Source organism: Mustela nivalis (genome assembly GCF_964662115.1).
Source record: "Mustela nivalis genome assembly, chromosome: 6".
Taxonomy (NCBI): Eukaryota; Metazoa; Chordata; class Mammalia; order Carnivora; family Mustelidae; genus Mustela; species Mustela nivalis.
Window position 1 is genome coordinate 85,019,128 of NC_139025.1, and position 17,703 is coordinate 85,036,830.

At 55.9% G+C, this 17,703-nt stretch overlaps 1 protein-coding gene and 2 long non-coding RNA genes across 3 annotated transcripts in view; 2 read left to right on the forward strand and 1 right to left on the reverse strand.

Annotated features, from left to right (window-relative positions):
- Positions 1–17,703, forward strand: part of LOC309867157 — a 185,002-nt gene that overhangs the window by 72,365 nt on the left and 94,934 nt on the right. The window lies entirely within an intron of this gene.
- ITPKA (inositol-trisphosphate 3-kinase A) lies at positions 5,444–14,630 on the reverse strand. Its single transcript, XM_082735653.1, has 7 exons — positions 14,131–14,630; positions 7,455–7,551; positions 7,153–7,369; positions 6,819–7,023; positions 6,479–6,580; positions 6,163–6,234; positions 5,444–6,049 (listed from the first exon to the last, which is right to left on the reverse strand). The coding sequence occupies exons 1-7, from the start codon at positions 14,617–14,619 to the stop codon at positions 5,846–5,848; spliced, it is 1,386 nt and encodes a 461-aa protein (XP_082591779.1). The 5' UTR covers positions 14,620–14,630; the 3' UTR covers positions 5,444–5,845.
- LOC309867193 lies at positions 14,823–17,250 on the forward strand. Its single transcript, XR_014313035.1, has 2 exons — positions 14,823–15,126; positions 15,564–17,250. It is a non-coding gene; the product is annotated as an uncharacterized lncRNA (long non-coding RNA).

Below are 17,703 nucleotides of genomic sequence, written 5' to 3' on the forward strand. Positions count from 1 at the left end.
CTAGCCTTATTCCTCAATCCCAGAACCCACTCCCATTTGAACCACCAGCTCTATGCTGTGAACTATCTGTTTCTTGCACACACAGGAGTCCTCGTGAGTTAGGCTGTCAGTTGTGATGCCAGTATGGGGCATTCTGGGGTACTCTCCTACTCAGGCTCAACCTGTGAGCTCAAGGATCCCAGAAGAGGAAGTATGCAGGCTTGACAGAAGTCCTCCAGACCCTCCCCCCACCTCTTAAATGCCAGGTACTGCTCATTGTTCTAAAGTCCAGGACCAGGGGCGTCTGGGTGGCTCAGTTGTTAAGCATCTGCCCTCGGCTCAGGTCATGATCCCAGGGTCCTGGAGTCGAACCCCTCATCGGGCTCCCTGCTCCTCGGGAAGCCTGCTTCTCGGGAAGCCTGCTTCTCCCTCTCCCACTCCCCCTGCTTGTGTTTCCTCTCTCGCTGTGTCTCTGTCAAATAAATAAAATCTTAAAATAAAGTCCAGGACTAGAATTCACCATGTGGCTGGAAAAGTGTGTCTGTCTGCCACCCTCACCCTGCAATATCTATTCTTCTACTCAGTCATGGAGAGCCATGGAGAAGTAGAGATCTGATCGCACCTCAGGTCTGGTCATTGCCTTTTGAAAGACTGCCAATGGCAGGCAGGGCTCTGGTTAGCCAAATGAATGCCTTTGTCCACGGTCAGGACTCCTGGGGCCATGGGCTGGGAGGAGCAGAAGGGAACTGGGAGAAATGAGTGGTGTGTGCCAGGCACCATTCCAGGGGCTGGGCAGGAGATTGGAGCTTCATCAGCATATGCTTTGTCTTCAAGGAGCATGTAGACAAGTGGTCTAGTGTGGAGGGGTGATACCTATCTATCTACCTACCTATTTTTCTATCTAGATATGAATCTAGATTTATTTTTTTTTAGATTCTGTTTATTTATTAGAGGGGGTAGAGAACACACATGAGAGAGAGCAAGAGAAGGGGGGAGAGGGATGCCTGAGGGGCTCAGTGGGTTAAAGCCTCTGCCTTCGGCTGGGTCATGATCTCAGGGTCTTGGGATCGAGCCCCGAAACAGGCTCTCTGCTCAGCGGGGAGCCTGCTTCCCCCTTTCTTTCTCTCTGCCTGCCTCTCTGCCTACTTGTGATCTCTGTCTGTCAAATAAATAAATAAAATCTTAAAGAAAAAAAAAAGTGCAGGGGGGAGAGGGAGAGGGAGAGGGAGAAGACTCCCTGCTGAGCAGGGAGCCCAATGCAGGGCTCTGTCCCAGGCCCCTGGGATCATGACCTGAGCTGAAGGCAGACTCTTAACCCATGGAGTCACCCAGGCACTCAGATATGTATCTAGATTTAGATATAGATATCTATTAACGTGACAATTGCCATGGGAGACTTAAAATATTTTAGGGTTTCTCAGGAGGGAAAGGTTGCTTTTATCTAGGATCAGTGGGGGAAAAACATCATGAAAAAGTTAACACTTGGGCTGAATCTTGTGGTATGGGTAAAATTTGGGGAAGAAGACAGAGAGGAGCTTCCCACTCTGTCCCAAAGACAGAGAGGTGTCTTTCTCCCTAGACCTGCCCACTCTACCAGACCCTCTGGTTCTGTTGGTGATTGTCATTGTGACCTCTACACTGAGACTCCTTATGGTGTGTGGGGTCCTGATTCCGGGTAAGGAACATCCAGGAGGCATGGCTGATTCAAAGCTGCCCACCTCTTCACTGAGCTGTGTGTGGGGTCCCAGGGACAGACATGGCTGATTTCAAGATCCCTCCTTCCAGCATGGGTTCCTCTGGGATTCTAAGTGTAGAAGCAGCTGTGCAGGCCCAGGGAAGACGTTTGCCTTAATGGGTGTCTGGAGAGATGTCCTGGGTGGAGGGGTGGCAAAGCAGGTGGGCCAGATGAGTAGGTAGAGAGTTTTCCCTTCTTCCTCAGTGAACCATAAGAAGTGTCAGGGCCTGTGGGGGACAAGGCTGCCAGGCCCTGAGCTTGAACTGAGCAATCCTTGAACCTCCATCATCAGGACAGCCCTCAACCCCTACTACTTCTAGGCGGGGTATGGCTAGGCCCAGCCCTGGCCTGCCCCCAGGGCCTACAGAAGTTTCCCCAGCCAATGTCAGCCTGCTTGGTTAAGTTCTTTCCCTCCTCTGAGAATCTATGCCCTCTGAATCCTTCCCACTCCCATCCTGTGCCCTGCTGTGCTAAATTATGGTTCATAGAGAGCATCAGGCCCCAAACCTCTGTGTGGAGGAGACAGAAGTCAGAGAAATTCCAAAAGGCAGAGTAACCTGTCCAAAGTCAGCTGTCATCCCCAATTCTGGGATGGCGGGGACCCTATGATTTGGAGCAAGGGTTGCCTCTACCCAGGATGTCTGCAAGGACATAAGGAAAACCCCATCATAGACTCCCACCTCCACCCTGAGCCCATACCTTCTCTCTTCTGCCCTGGTTCTGTGCCAGCCAACATCGCCTCAGTAGGGCTTGTACTTGGGGAGATGCTGAAAAACTTGAGTCCTCAGATAGGGCCACCTGGGCATGTAGGGGATGGCAAGAAGGGAAAGTAGGCACTAGCTCCTCTAGGACCATTCCCCAGGCCCATCCACCCACGCCCTTCCAACCTGTTTTCCTACAGAGCCCTGGGCCATGGTACCTTTGGAAAAGTCCATGAGGGACTGGTAATTGGCCTTCCTGGGGACCCCAGCCCCCTGCAGGTGGCTGTCAAGATGAGAGGGGTGGAACTTCTGGAACAGTTGCTGGAGCTAGGGTCAGCCCACTCTCCTGAAGTGTCTGGGGGAGCCCAGGAGCCATCTTCCTCCCCAGACCCTGCCAGAACTCTGCTCTGGTCAGGATGAGCTGATTTCCTCACGGAGGGCTCACGATCAGGTGCGCCTGGGGCTAGCAGCCGGGGCGGAGAGTGGGAGCAGAACTCCCTCTCAGGACAGCTGCTCTTCACCCTGGGGTGAGAGGTAGCAGGCCTAGTGATACAGAGCCTGTCTCCAGTTTTGTGGAACCTACAGCCTGGTTCCCTCCCTGCTGGCAGCTCGGATATGTGCACCCCCCACCCAGCAAGTTCAGCCATCAGAACACTGTGTGCTATGTGGGGCTCCGCCTCTGGACTGCCCCTTGCCTAATTCTGCTCCAGTTGATGTCTGGAGAGGATGTAAGGAGTGTCCTGAGGAACAGCCAGCCACACTTGGTAAGACCCTTCTTCCAGCCCACTGAGCCCATCTATACACCCTGTCTGAAGAGTGGGCGATGGGCAGGGCACCTGGGTAGCTCAGTGGGTTAAGCATCTGCCTTCAGCTTGGGTCATGATCCCAGGGTCCTAGAATCGAATCTCATGTTGGGCTCCCTGCTTAGCAGGGAGTCTACTTCTCCCTCTGCACCTTCCTCCCCCAACTCCTGCTCATGTTCTCTTTCTCTCTCTAGAAATAAAAATTTTTTAAAATAATAATAAAGGGGCGCCTGGGTGACTCAGTGGGTAAAGCCGCTGCCTTCGACTCAGGTCATGATCTCAGGGTCCTGGGATCGAGTCCCGCATCGGGCTCTCTGCTCAGCAGGGAGCCTGCTTCCTCCTCTCTCTCTCTCTCTCTCTGCCTGCCTCTCGGCCTACTTGTGATCTCTCTCTGTCAAATAAATAAATAAAAATCTTCAAAGTAAAGTGTTACTTAAAAAAAAAAAAAAATAATAATAATAATAATAAAGACCCTGTCCTTGTGTCCTAAAACACACATGGACTAATGCACTCGGCCCTACCCAGGGCCAGCCATTACCTCTGGCCATGCGTGACCTGCTCCATCTGGCCCAAGACAGAGTCCCGGTCTGCCACTACCTGGAAGAAAATCACTTCATCCACATTTTGGGAGTGATCCTGACTCACAGGGTGTGGGGGAGTGGCTCAACCCTCTCCCCAAGGAACTGCTCTTCCCTATAACTTTAATGGAAACAGATCAGGGCAAGAGCTTCTGAGTTCTGGTGGTGATGTTTTGCCTGCAAGAATGTTGCCGCCAGGAGCTGCCTGCTGAACTGTACTGGGCCCAGCTGAGTGGCCAAGATTAGAGACTTTGGGATGGCAAGAGATATCTACAGGTGTGGGGTCTGGGGAGGTGGGGAAGGCTGCTGCTCCAAGGGAGTTTACGGGCCCTCTGGTGGCACTTGAGCAGCTCATGGTGGTCCTCCTCCCTCCCCGAAGAGCTGCTTATTACAGAGAGGGCTGCCAGGCAGGTGGATGTCCTAGAGGCCTTCTTGGAGGGCATCTTCACATCCAAGACAGACTCCTGGTGATAACCCACCCAACCCCCTCTCTACCCTTGGGCCACCTCATGTGAGAGAAAGGGGGGGCTGTACCTGATGGGTTTCATTCAGTTTCCTCCACTCATGATGCAGATCTTTTGGGGGTACTGCTCTGGGAAGTCTCATTAGGCTACATCCCCTAGCCTGGGTGCACCAACCCGGACATGCTGTACTTCGTTGCTGGAGGTGGACGGATGAGCCCTTCCCAGGGCTCTCCAGGGCCTGTGTGAATGTGGAGTGTTGTCCAGAGAGAAAGGTCCTTCACAGCCATGGGTGGGATGAACTCCTGCCTCTACCCAGTGTTGGCAGCACCAGCCTGAACTCCACCCCAGTTTTGCTGGCATCTCGAAGCATCTCAGATACCATATTCAGGTGTGGCCCCTGACCCACCTTGACCATGTTGATGTTGAGGGTCAGGAGGGTAGTCACGGAACAACGCTGTGGTCCCCTGCTCTCTTGCCCCGCCATTACAGGACCCTGATGTGCCAAATTCACTCCTGCCAATGGACCCGGGGCCCATCCTGGAGCAGGAAGGGACTTCTGGGTTGGAGAGCAGGTCTTTGGAGGGCCTAAGAGCCCCACACGCCTAGAAACTGAATCTGGAGAGCTTAAAATGCTAGGGAGGGAGGCTCCTTGACTCCTGCCTGCCCTCTAGCCTCAAAACCCCTCAATCCAAGGACTTCCAACCTCAGAGGGTATTCCAAACGAATCCAGAGGAATCCCCCTATGGCTCTCGGGTCCCAAGGGGCCCTGAGGTGAGGACTCAGGCGCTATGGGTAACAGTGATTTCTCCCTGCACTCTTCCTCAGGCTTTTAGGGAGCTTATTATTCCAGTAGCTTCTGTCCCCTGGAGTCTGTGCTATGTGTCTGGGCCTGTCTCAGGCCAGCCTGGCACCACTGGACCCTCCATCCTGGAAACCAGCTCAGGCTTCCTGGAGAAGAACTTGGCCACTCCCAGCCTTTGATCTTTGGGACCAGAGGTAGAAACTGCCTCCTGCGGGAAGCCTTCTCTGGATTACCTTTCCCCCATGAGCATTCTTCATCTGGGCAGCCCCGAGTCCTACAGATGCCTCCAGTAAAGAGCTCTTCGCAAACCCTCCAGTGATCTGAGTGGACATAAGGGATGCCAGAGAAGTGAGAAAGAGACCAGAGGAAGAAGGGGAGGAGGCCTGAGTCACCAAAGCTGGTGTTTTTGAGTTTTATTGGGAAAGGCTGTCCATTGTAGTGTGGGAGGTTAGACCAATAGATCTAGTGCCTGCGAAATAAAATTCGTTATCTGGCCTCTCTAAAGAGATATACAGCCCCCTCAGAAGAGCTGGGCCCAGGAAGGAGCCCATTGTCCCAGCCACCCCTCCCCCACCCCCCACCCCCTGTTAATTAGTGCCATCGTTTCTGGGAACTCTGGGTCTTGTATGGGGGACAGCCCCCAGCGCGTGCAGTGCGTCCCATAGTGGTTGGCACCTGGCCCTGCAGAACAGTGTAAACCGCCCCGCACCGCGGGGTTTCAGTCTCTCGCTGGCATGCATGGCGGAGACCCAGCCGAAGGTCTGTTAGAACAGGGGCTCAGCCTCATCTCTCTGCCAGACTGGCCAGGATGCTAATGAGATTGTCCAGCCCCAGCAAATAGCCGTCCTCGCGGTTGCCCTCCTCCCAGGGCCGCCGGTGGTCCAGGGTCTGGCCGTCGGGGAGGGGCGTGGTCTTGCCGAAGTCGATGAGCCACACACCCGCTCGATGGCAGTGATCGTGCACGAAGAGTAGCGAGCTGCCGATCACCTGCCGAGCCCCACATGGTCAGGCCGCAGCTCTTTCCTGGAGAAGATCCCCATCCCATTCCCGCTGTAGCCCTCACAGACCATAGGCCCCGCACCTGGACCTACCCCTCTTACCTCGTGCCTCCTAAAGAACTCAGAGACCTCCAGGGTGTCGCGAATCTGCTGCAGGCGGTTCAGATACCTCCTCTGGAGAGGGCGGGATAGGGTAGGAGGGCAGATTTAACCAAATACTAATCGAGCCTCTGCTAGCATCAGGGGCCACGATGCATGCTTGGCTTGGAGGATACCATGGTAAGGAAGACATAAGCCCCCGGGTGCGATAAATGCTACGATGGGGGTGACAGGTGAGGGCACCAGACCGGATGATCTAGGGGGCAACCCTCGGTTTCAGGTTCCCCAACAACTCAGGGTTCTAGAATCCGGCGCTCACCAGCACTTCCGCGTCCCCTTGCACAAACTCCTCGAAGACGCGAATCACCTGCTCCCGGCTTCTCGTGGTCTTAAAGTCGGTGCTGCAGGAGCCGTCGGCTTTCTGAAGGAAGTGGGACAGGAAGTGTCAGTGTTCCCGTGCCTCTCCTCTGCTCGAGGGGAGAGGATCCGGCTAGAGTGGCTGTACCTCCCAGGGCGTGGGCTGCCGGGGAAGCGGGAAGGCGGGAAGGCCGCCAGAGGAGGCCTCGTGGCGGGGATCCACAGGGAGGACCCACAGACCGAGGTGGGGTTAGGGCAGGGCGGGGGGCAGGGCGCTGCAGAGCAAAGCGGGCCTGGCCCACCTTGATGCCTTCGATGCGGAAGCCAAGCGTGGTGCTGGAGCTGATGCCTTCTCGCCACTGCATGTAGCGTGGTTTGGTGACCGCGCGCTGCGCGTGCTCCTCCTCGGTTGGAGCCGCGGGGTCTACCGCCAGCATCTTCTTGTACATGTCCTTCCGTAGCTTGGGCCGCTCGCGGGCTTTGGTCAGCTCCTCTTCCAGGTAAGTCCTGCGGAGGGGCAGGCAAGTGGGGCGTGAGGGAACGCAGACCTGGACCCCGTCCCGCGCGGTTCCGGGCACCCGGGAGAGCGCTTCTCCCCGCCCTGTGCCCCCGCCCAGACAGGCTGGGCACGTGTACCTGACGCCCATCTTGCAGTCCAGGACGCAGGGCCCATCGAAGCCGTCGAGCAGGTCCTGCAACTGCAAGTAGCTCTCGCCATCGCGCTCCACCACGCCGTGGAAGGCGGGCACACAGCCGCGCAGCGCGTCCGCCATGAGTCGCGCCAGGCAGTAGCGCTCCGGCTCCGAGCTGCGCTTCAGGATCAGCCCGCTGGTGCCAGCCGCCTTGAAACTCCCTGCGGACTGGCACCAGTTAGCGCTGCCCGGTCCCTTCCTTTCCCGGGCACCCGCCCGCCCCGCCGGCGCCTGCCCTGTGCTCACCCGTGTGCCCAGCCAGCTGCACCCAGGCGTAGCGCCTCTTGAAAGGGCTCATGACGGGCAGATTCACCATGGTCCGGATCTTCTGCCAGTGGCTTTTCTGAAAGCGACAGGGTCCCGGCGTGCACGTTGGCATCTCAGCAATGCACAAGCTTTCCCTCCCTTGGTGTAGGGTTTCCTCCTGCCCCAGCCCACCGCAAGCAGCTAGGGCCCCATGATTCATTCATTCAATCACTCCCTCACTCAAGGAAAGTGTATTGTGAGCCTGTGCAAAGGATACTGAGGTGGGCACAGGGTGATGGCAGACATCCAGCTTCTCCATTTCCTGCGGAAAAGAGCCCTGGACTTAATGTCAGAAGGTTTTCACCCCAGGTCTGCTCTCCAGCTGTGTGGGTAGGTTACTAAAGTGTTCTGTCAAGGATTTAGAACTTTCCTGAGCATGAGAATCACCTGATGGTCACCCATGTTCAAAAAATGCAGACACTCAGGTCTGCCTCAGGGAAATTCTGAGTAGGTCTGGGTGAAATAAAAAAATTTTGCATTTCTAACAATGCCTCAGGAGATTCTGGGGCCTGAGAATTCTCTGAGGGTCGGTTTCTTCATCTGTAAAATGGGGAAATAATCACTCTCACTGGGTTGTTATGAGTAGCAAATGAGGCTTTAATGTGACAGGCTCCCACCCCTGTGCCTCCCTCACGGACCCCTTTTGAAGCAGAAGCTGGACAAATCTGGATATTGTTTCATTCATTTTGGACCAGTGGTTACTCTCATTTAGAGAGACAAACATGAAAACAAATCTTTGCAAAGGCCCAGAGCAGAGAGGCTAGCCTGGCAAGGCCTGGGAAAAGAATGACTGGGGACTTCCTAAGACCCTCTTGCTGTTCCTGGAGGCCATCTCCCTCCCCACCAGTTGGCTAGGGCCAGGCTACCCTTGGTCTTCTTCTTCTTCTTCTTCTTTTTTTTTAAAGATTTTATTTATTTATTTTATATAGAGAGATCACAAGTAGACAGAGAGGTAGGCAGAGAGAGAGAGAGAGAGGGAAGCAGGCTCCCTGCCGAGCAAAGAGCCCGATGCGGGACTCGATCCCAGGACCCTGAGATCATGACCTGAGCTGAAGGCAGTGGCTTAGCCCACTGAGCCACCCAGGCACCCTTCTTTTTTTTTTTTCTTCTTTTAAGATTTTATTTATTTATTTGACAGACAGAGATCACAAGTACACGCAGAGGCAGTCAGAGAGAGAGAGAGGGAAGCAGGCTCCCCGCTGAGCAGAGAGCCCCATGCAGGGGCTCTCACAACCTGAGCCAAAGGCAGAGGCTTTAACCCACTGAGCCACCCAGACACCCCTACCCTTGGTCTTCTTAATCCAGACCCAGAAACCCGAGAGCCTGTCATCTCACATGAAACTGTGGAGGAAGTGGAGAGTTTGGTGTACCGCTTGTCTCACAAACATTGCTTCTGGCCTCCACCCAATCCTGAGAGGCTCTCAGACTCTGGACCTTTCCTTTTCTCACCCAAGACTCATCAGTCCTGTGCCCAACCTCTGAACTACACAGGTTCACTCATCCATGCTGTGTCTGCTGCCTCCTCCCAGGAATGCTTGTCTAAGAGAAGTTATGTATGCATTGCAAGAGTTAAAGGACTGGAACTCAACTTAGAAATCCAGCCTCCCTGATCAGAGGAAGGTGAATGAGAGAGGGAGAACAGGTACAGTGGCCTAAGCAAGGGAAGGCTGTTGACCAGAAAGCCCCTTCCGATGGGGAGGCGGTGGGGGTTAGTGACAGAGCACTGGAATCTGGTGGCTCTGTCACTTTTTAGCTGAGTGAACCCAAGTGAGAATTTCATCCGTGTGAGCCTGTTTCCTCTGGGAGGATAAGAGCTGCTGCCATAACACGAGCCACCATTTACTGACCGCCTACTGCCTGCCAGGCGCTTCTCATCTTCCATCAGAAAGCATTGCTCCTGTTTTCCTACTGAAGTTCCTACATGGCACACTAGGGTGTGATCACATGTCCAACCTCCAGGGATCTGGGGGTGTAGCCAGAAGCAGCCCACTGGAAGCATGACATCTCTTTTAAACTCCCTTTTTTTCCTCTTTAAATACATACAAGGTTTGCATTCTGCTGCATAATAAATCCAAGTTTTATTATAAAACTCTCCCACCTCCAAATCCTCAAGTAAAATTCCAGGAAGATGTATGTGCCATGTGTATTCAGCGGCGCCGTCTTATAGCCTCTTCCCCCACTTGTGATTTTCAAATGGAGCACATGAACATCAAGTGCCTGCTGTGGTAACATTATTGCCATTTTACAGAAGGAAGTCAAGGCCTGGAGGAGTTCGCATCCCCTCACTCCCCGCCTTCAAGCAGCCCAGCCTCTGGCTGAAGTTCTCTCCTAGCCCAACCTCCTCCCCATGTTCTGACTACCCTGGCAGTTTCTGGAATCCATGCTACCGCCCAAACTCCCTTTGGGGGTCAAATGGGACTCTGGGTGAGAAAGAGCTTTGAAGGGGGTGCCTGGGGGTCGCTGAATTGGGTAAGTGTCTGACTCCTAATTTCAGCTCAGGTCATGATCTCAGGGTCAGGAGATCCAGCCCCTCTTTCTCTTCGGGCTCTGTGCTGAGCATGAAGCCTGCTTAGGACTCTCTCTCTCTCTCCTTCTCCGTCTGCCCCTCCCAGCTGGTGCTTTTCATAAAATAAAACAGAATAGGGGCACCTGGGTAGCTCAGTTGTTATGCCTCTGCCTTTGGAGAGGGATGGAGTCCTACATCATTATTTAATAAATTTAATAAACTATTTAATAATAAAAACAAAAAATAAATTTAATAAATTATTATTATTTTTTAAAGTAAAATGGCTCTGTATAAGTTGAAGCAATTTGCAGCCACAAGGTGGTATGTCTGCTATCTCGGGACACACTGAGATCAGCCTGGGGACCCCCTCTGTTGGATGGATACCTCTGTGTTCATCCAAAAGAATGGGTTTAATGGTAGGGTTTCAGGCAGCTTTAGGGGCCCACTGGCAGAATTCTGGGGTCAGTGGGGCCCAAATGTCCTTAGAGGGACCTTCAGTTGTTCTGTAGTTATCCCAGTGGAAAAGCGAGACAGCCCTGAGTGAGGTGCAAAGGGAGAACTGCACCGTCCTTTCTTCTGGGATCTTGAAGGAGCAGTGAGTGGAGCCAGAAGATGGGAAGTGGGGTCAGTAGAAGAGGATTTAGTTCCTGCAACTATGGCTGGTTCCAGCCCTGCAAATTACAAAGGGCTTTCATCTGAGCCCCTCCCCCCAAGCCACCCCTTGAGGTTGGGAGGACAGGATTTAGCTCCCCTGCCAGCGAATGGATATGGCCAAACCTGGAAGGAGTTTATGCAAGCATCAATGAACTCACCACCACCCATCTTAGGGAGCTACCTCCTCCAGGGAACAGAATGCAGATAAAAATGCATGTATCCAAAAAGGCTCTTGAAGAGTCATTCTTCAGTGGGTGGGGATTTTGGCATAGGAACAACAGCAGGGAAGATATTTTTGAGCAGGTAAGGCTTTTATTGTATGGATATCAGAAAGCAGATTTGTTATGTTACAGAGTGAAATTTAGCTGGAAAGAGGGCCAAAGCGCTGACCTCCTGCTGAGCCTAGTCTGGGAAACCAACTCACAGCCAAAGGCATCTTGGCATCTTGGGGCCAAAAACCCAGTAGAGCTGACTATGTGAGTCTTTGAGGAAGTCACAGGGGCCCCTTCTGGTCTCCACCCTTGGGGCTGCACAGGGGAGCATCTCTCTCTGGGAAGGGCACCGCTAGACACTACCCTCCCACGCTCCTTTAGCCAAGCTTTTGGAAGGAAGGCCTGAGGACTCCTTAAATCACACCAGATACTTAGTGTATCTTCTGCTGGAATGGACCCTGGTCCCTATACCTCCTGACTCCCACTCCCTACCTCTAACCACTCCATCTCTAGCTGAAGCCCTCTCCCAGCCCAACACCCTCCTCATGTTCCCATTGCCCTATCAAATCAGCACTCCCTGTGGTGGTGGGGTAGTGAGAGCAATCAGTTTAAATTTATAAAATGATTTGCACTAAGGTATAAGTGACCCACGACTTCACCCTCCCAGGGGCATTTGCTTTTTAAAAAGGAAGTCTGTTAACCTAAATTCAGCTCTATAATTAGTGAAAAGTGAAGTGTGGGAGTTCTGGGTCCAGGACAGGATGGCATCGAGGTCTCCTTACCTATTCTGGAGTCCTGAAAGAAGAGAACCAAGGGAAGGGGAGCCAATCACCCTGTCTTCTGCTACACCAACACCCCAACATTGTTTTTTAAGAGGCAAACAAGGCCTAAGAATACAGTCCTGCCAGCTGCTGTTGGGGATAGGTCCCCAACTCCTCTCCTGAAGTGTCTGGGTTTCCCCTGCCCACAACTTTCTCCTCTAGAAGAGGGGCCCCAGGAGGGATGCAGGTTGCCCAGTCCTAACTACTTTGGGAGGGGGGGGTGGAGAGGGAGCCCAGCCCCAGGCTCTGGACAGAATGTGCGGTGCTCCTAGGAGACGGAGCCTCTGTCTTGAGTGAACCCAAGACATAATTCAAGACACCATGTGCCACGTGTGACTGTGTGCCAGGTAGAGGCAAGGCAGAGCCTTCTCGGTGGCCTTTCGATCTGAGCTAGCACGTCAGGTGCCTAGGCCCGAGTGTGAGTGTGAGGGGCTGGCCAGCCGGCAGCTCCCAGGGCTGCTGCATGACCCTTCTCCCAGGCACATCCTTTACCGCCCTCCCACGGCCTCCGGTTTCTGATCCGGGGAAGCCCTAAAGGCAACCTGGGCGGCGCTCTGTGCCTCTCCCAGACGGCAGCGAGGCAAAGTCCGCGCCGGGCCCTTCCACGCGGACGCAGGCAGCCTCTGTCAACAGCTACTGGCTTATCTGCCACCGCCGTGGCTGTTTGCCTTCGGGGAGGCCCCGGCGGGCTGGGGGTTGGGAAGGCCTGGGAGCCGCAGCCTTGGAGCTGGAAGGGCCCTCGGCGGCCATCTGCTCCAGCTCCTGGCCAGGCCGGAAGACCGCGGAACTTGGGGAGGGAGAGATCAGCCGAAGACGCCCGGGGCACAGCTGCCGACTGGTCCCCGAAGTCTTGACCCCAGCCGGGCTGCCTACGTTGCAGGCAGGCTTGGGCCGCGGGAGCTGCTCCGACTGGGGGCGGAAGAGGGAAGCGGGGGCGGGAGGGGGGCTGCGATCCTGGCGTACTTTCTTCTGCACCCGCTTCTCCGCTTGTCGGAGATCAGACCAGGGCAGTGGTCCACCCAGACCTACTGCTCCACATTTCGGAGGAGGTGGGAAAGGAGTCCTCTCACTGCCCCACATTCCACCGCCCTGGAAATCCCTCGGTGGCACCCGCATCCCTGTAGGAGCCGGGGTTGTACTAGGAATGATCACGGATCGGGGTATCCTTAGCTCCGGGGGAGAAGAGAGGGACTCCCAGCACCCTACACCTGCGGGTGACGCGCGCGCGCGCGCGCGTGTGTGTTCCTGCTCTAGGAGACCTTTTTCCCTTGTATCCCTTAAAAATCACGTTGCCCTCTGGGTAATGTAAGTTTCAGCGGGTAACTGAGTCAGATAACTGCAAGTCGTCACAGGGGCTCCTCCGCCTCGTCCAGTCCGACAGAGCTGCGAAGCCTGGGTTCAGCAGGCGGACACCGCGTCTCAGGGCTCTCCACACCGCGTCTCAGGGCTCTCCGCACCGCGCCCAGGCCACCCCCGCGTGCGTCCGCAGCTCTTAACCGCCCTTCTGGACGGGCCGGGAGCCACCAGAGCCTGCGGGGCGCCCTTCGCCTCTCCCTCCGCTCCAGGGACACTTGCATAACGTGGATCTGGAGCAACTCCTTCACCCTGACCGCGGGTAGTTATTTAAAATATTTGGCCTTGGTTAAAAAGAGGGGACAAGATGGATATCCCAGGCGCTGCACACCCCTAAGGGGCAGGCACTGGGAATGACTCCGCTGCACCCTGACCGGGGTTATCCGGGGGTCAAACCTGGCCCCGAACAGCCAGGTTACCAGAGGCGACCAGCCTCAGTTTACCTTCTCCCGGCTTTAATTAGGAGCAGTAAAGCGGGGAAGGGCTGCATTCCACTCTCTGCTGAAGCCCCCAACCCCGAGCCCCTCCCTTCTCTGAGTCCACGCCTCGTGCGGGCGCGGGGAGCAGACGGCGGCAGCTCCCGAGCAGAGCCTGGAGCGCCGCTCCACTCCCACTCAGGAGAGGGAAACCGTGGCAACGGCGGGGGTGGGGCCGCCGCGCGGAAGAGGGGGCGGGGAAAGAGGGAGACTCGTTCGCCCCTCTCTCTCCGAGAGTTCGCCGGGCACGTCCAAGCCCCTCCGATCTCTCCGGCCCCACTTCCCGGCTCGCAAGTCACGATCTGCACCTCCGCCCCACCTGGTGCCCACGGCAGGTCGCAGACTCCTCCCGCCTCTCCTTCTTAGACGCCCTAGGGCCCGGGCCGAGACCCGCCGATAGAAGCCCGGAGAAAACTGCCAAGGCAGGAGGTCGGCCCGGCGCCTCCCTGCGACCCCAGTGCCCCCGCTAAGAAGTGAGTGTCAGACCTTGGCGGAGGGAGCTGAGCGCCGGGGTCAGACCTCCTCCAGCTCCGAGCTGGGTCCGCTGTGCGCAGCCCCCGCGCCCCGCGCTGGCCCCGCCCCCGCGGCCCATACCTGACCCACGTCCTCGCTGGCTTCCAGCTGCACGTTGCCGCGGCTTCGGCTCTCGCTGTCACTCAGCAGATCGTCCTCTGAGTCCTCGGGCAGCGACGAGGAGCCAGTGGAGGAGAGCGACGAGGTGGAGAGGCGGCGCGGCTGCTGCAGGTGCGAGGAGCCCCCGGCCGGGAGCCAGCCACCAGCCGGCTCCGGCGGCCCGGGGCTGGCCGGGGGCACGTCCGGCTCCTCAGCTGTCACAGTCAGCTGCGGTATCACCGGGGCAGGGGGAGCCCGCGGAAGCCCGTTAGGGACTTGTCCCCCACGCCTCTTGGCCCCGCGGGCCCGGGGCTCCCCTGCGGCGGCGGCGGCAGCGACCGCCGCGCAGCGCGCCTCGAAGAGCAGGCGCAGCTCCCCGACACTCCGGCGCGGGGCCCGCTCCAGCCCCGGGCTGCAGGGCGCCGCGCCTCCCGGCCGCGCCATGCTCGTCGGGCCCCCGGGCAGGGTCATTTCCCCGCAAGCGAGCCGCAGCGGAGCCCACCAGCCCGCGCCGCTGCGAGGACTGGAGACGCTCGGCGCCCCCGGCGCGAGACTGCCCCGAGGCGGAGCCTGCGCGGCCTGCCCTCCTGGGCCCCGCCTCGGCCGCGCCCCCCGCCCACTCCTTTCACTTTCAGAGAAAGCGCGGGCCTCCAAGGGCCCTTGCCGGGCGGGGAAGCTCCTTGTCGCTCCTCCAGGTGGCTGGGAAACCCAGACCTTGCGGACACAAAGCAGGGGTCTGGCCCGCGCGGGCCCCCTGTGCCCGCCCTCGAGGAGTCGGGAGGGGTCGCCCCGCCTCCGGGCCCCATGGTCTTAGAGATGGTCCCGCTCTCGCTCTCCCGCCCCGTCCCTCCGGCTCCTTTCCGCGTTCCATCCATCCCTGGGCCAAGGCTTCCAGGTTTTCGGGCTTTCCTACGCTCTCGGGGCCCCTTCTGCGCAGAATGCAAGGCCATCAGCTTCCAGAAGAAGCCTCACCCCAAGGCGTGTGCCTAAGTGAGGACTCTGTCCCGGGAACGACCTGAGGCCTCTTTTCCCCAAGCTCCACACTCCCCAGCGGGCAGAGAACAAGGTCAGGGGGTGGGGCCTGAGTCTCTCCGGGTGTCCTGGAGGAGTCCTGGGCAGCATCCTTTGGCTACTGGCGGGCGGGGGCGCCCAGCCCTTCTTCCTCCTTCCCCTATGGAGTTCAGAAGCTTGGAGTCCGCTGTGTGACCATAAAAGCAAGTTGTCTCACCTTGAACTACTGCTTCTCCTCCTCAGGGCTGTTGTCCACCTCACGGGATTGCTGTGAGAATACAATCAAATGAAAAGATGTAAAATCTAGAAAACCCTGGAATAGTTTTAGTGTGGGTGGTAGAAAGAGCCAGTCTCAGGTTGGTCACACTCTGGATGTGATCTTAAGCAGTCTCTTCCCTTTGCAGATTTAGGAGAACCTCCCCTGACCCGGAGCTATGGCTGTGATGGGAGAAGAGAACCCTGCTGCTGGTCAAGGGTTTCACACACTGCGATGTGCTCATGGTGGCATCCGGATGCTCAGGTCTTCAGACACTTGACAAGTTAGTGGTCAGCTAACTGCAAGGCTGCTTTGAGTCGAAGTTTGTATTTCACGTTATTTCGTGTCTTCCCCCAAATGCCACTGGTGCAGATCGTCCTCAGGTGGCCAGTGCCTCAGGTGGCACGGTGTCCCAGAAGGACTGCTTCTGATACTGATGGAGACCAAAAGGAGACACTTTCCATCGCTTATCTCCTCTCAGCCAGATTCAAGGATGGCCCAGGAGGAGAGAAAAGGAGAGTTCAGAGAGAGAATGGAAAGCTCCAACAGAGAAGAAAGGAGAAGATCTTGGGGGAATTGATGAAGAAAGTCAAAGTGTGGAAGGATGAGTGGAGGGGAAGGAGGGAATGCAGGAGTGAAAGAAAGAAGGAAATACAGGAGTTTGAGTATTAAGGTCCTCTGGGAAGGGTCTAGGAAATCACATGGCGACCTCCTCTGGGACACGGAGTTCTCTGGGAGCCTGGGTGTGTGGGAGGGGTGTAATCTAGAGCTTGAGGGCCCAGAAGCAACCATGTCTCCTGCATCCACCTCCTCCCTCTTTGGAGGCTACCCTGGTCTTCGGTAGGACCTTCCTACTGGGTCAGGGCAGGGGAGGACTGGGGGCAAATCCAGGGTGGAGGGAGCCAGCAAGGAGGGACCATGTTTTGTGCACCTGTCAAAGTTGTTTGCCAGTCAATGTGTGGACAGTACTGGAGGCACAAACAAGGCAGGAGATGGATCTCTGTCCTGGCTGCCAAGAGAAAACTCAGGGGCAACTCCTTTTCTTCTTGTACCAGGCACTTGTCCTAAGCCCAGCAACCAAAGAAGAGCTCTTTGCCATACTGAGGAGGTATCCCACAGTGGAAAGGTGAGGGAAAACCTGGGAATAGGTATTCAAATGAGAGTGCATTTCACAGATTTTAGAGTGGGAAAGGCCTTTAGATGCACCCTATTCTTCTCAAAATACAGGGTAAGTAACAAAGGAGTTAGATGGCTCAATACCAGAAGGTTAAAATCTTTGCACAGGGCCACAGAGCTAGTTGGTGGAAAAGCCAGAGAGTGTCTTGGCTAGGTCCCCTAAATTCTATTCCTGTGCCATGCCTACTTTCTTTTATTAGCATCTTGTAGTTCAGTCTCTAGTTCCTTATCCAATGAAGGGAGAGTCTGCCTCTACCTCCCACAGGCAGAAGGTAGAAGGCAGAAGGCACACCCATTGGAGGACAAGGTGAGGGGGTTCTCTTGTCCTCTTAGTTGAGCCAGGAATGTCCTTTCACAACCTGGAATCCTGTTGTTTATGCCTCAGTTTCCACAGTCTTTGAGGCTGTGAGTAAATGACTCTGCGAAGAACGAAGGACGTAGAAGGCTGTGGAGAAAATCAGACTACTATGTAGATGGAGGAATGGCCTCTTCTGAGCTGTAAAAATGGAAAACGGGGGCGGGGGCAGAGAGGAATGTTTCAAGGTTTCGATGGTCATGAGGTGGCTGATCTGAGAGAAGCCATTGGTGTCCCACCGCTTTATCCACAAGGCCAGCTATGTGTATCTGAGGAAAAAAATAATCTTTCTTCTTGTTCTCCATCTTAGTTCATGGATCCCCTGTATACCATCCCCCCACCCCAGGCCTGCTCCCTGGAGTATCTGAGTCTTTGCTTCTCCCCATGGCCTTCAGGATTTATCAGGCCTGGGAGCTACATACCTCCTAGGGGGTAACAACACTGGGCACAAGAGCTGGAAAAAGGGGGAGGCCTGGAAAACAGGGTGTGTGAGGTGAGGGTTTTCTGGGGGCCTGGTTTCATTCCCCAGCCTGCCTCATTTAGCTCTGCCCCTGCTCCCTCCACTCCCAGGATAGCAGGGCACCAGGGTAAAACCATTGCTCACCACCCCTGGCCTGGCAGAGCGCCAGTCTCTTCTTTGCAAGACCCACAGGCAGGGAGGGAAAAAGGATAGAACACAGCCCTCGCTTTGAGGGAACTTGAAAGCTTCCGAGGGAGAGCAGAGCCTCCCTGGTACGTGTGTCTGTGTGTTTGTGGG

Excerpts from the sequence above, each read along its gene's own strand:
- ITPKA (XM_082735653.1), bottom strand. The coding sequence starts at position 14,619 with ATGACCCTGCCCGGGGGCCCGACGAGCATGGCGCGGCCGGGAGGCGCG. Across the intron at positions 7,370-7,454 it reads GCAGCTGGCTGGGCACACGG|GGAGTTTCAAGGCGGCTGGC; the intron begins GTGAGCACAGGG and ends GCCAGTCCGCAG. Across the intron at positions 6,235-6,478 it reads AAGGGGACGCGGAAGTGCTG|AGGAGGTATCTGAACCGCCT; the intron begins GTGAGCGCCGGA and ends CGCCCTCTCCAG.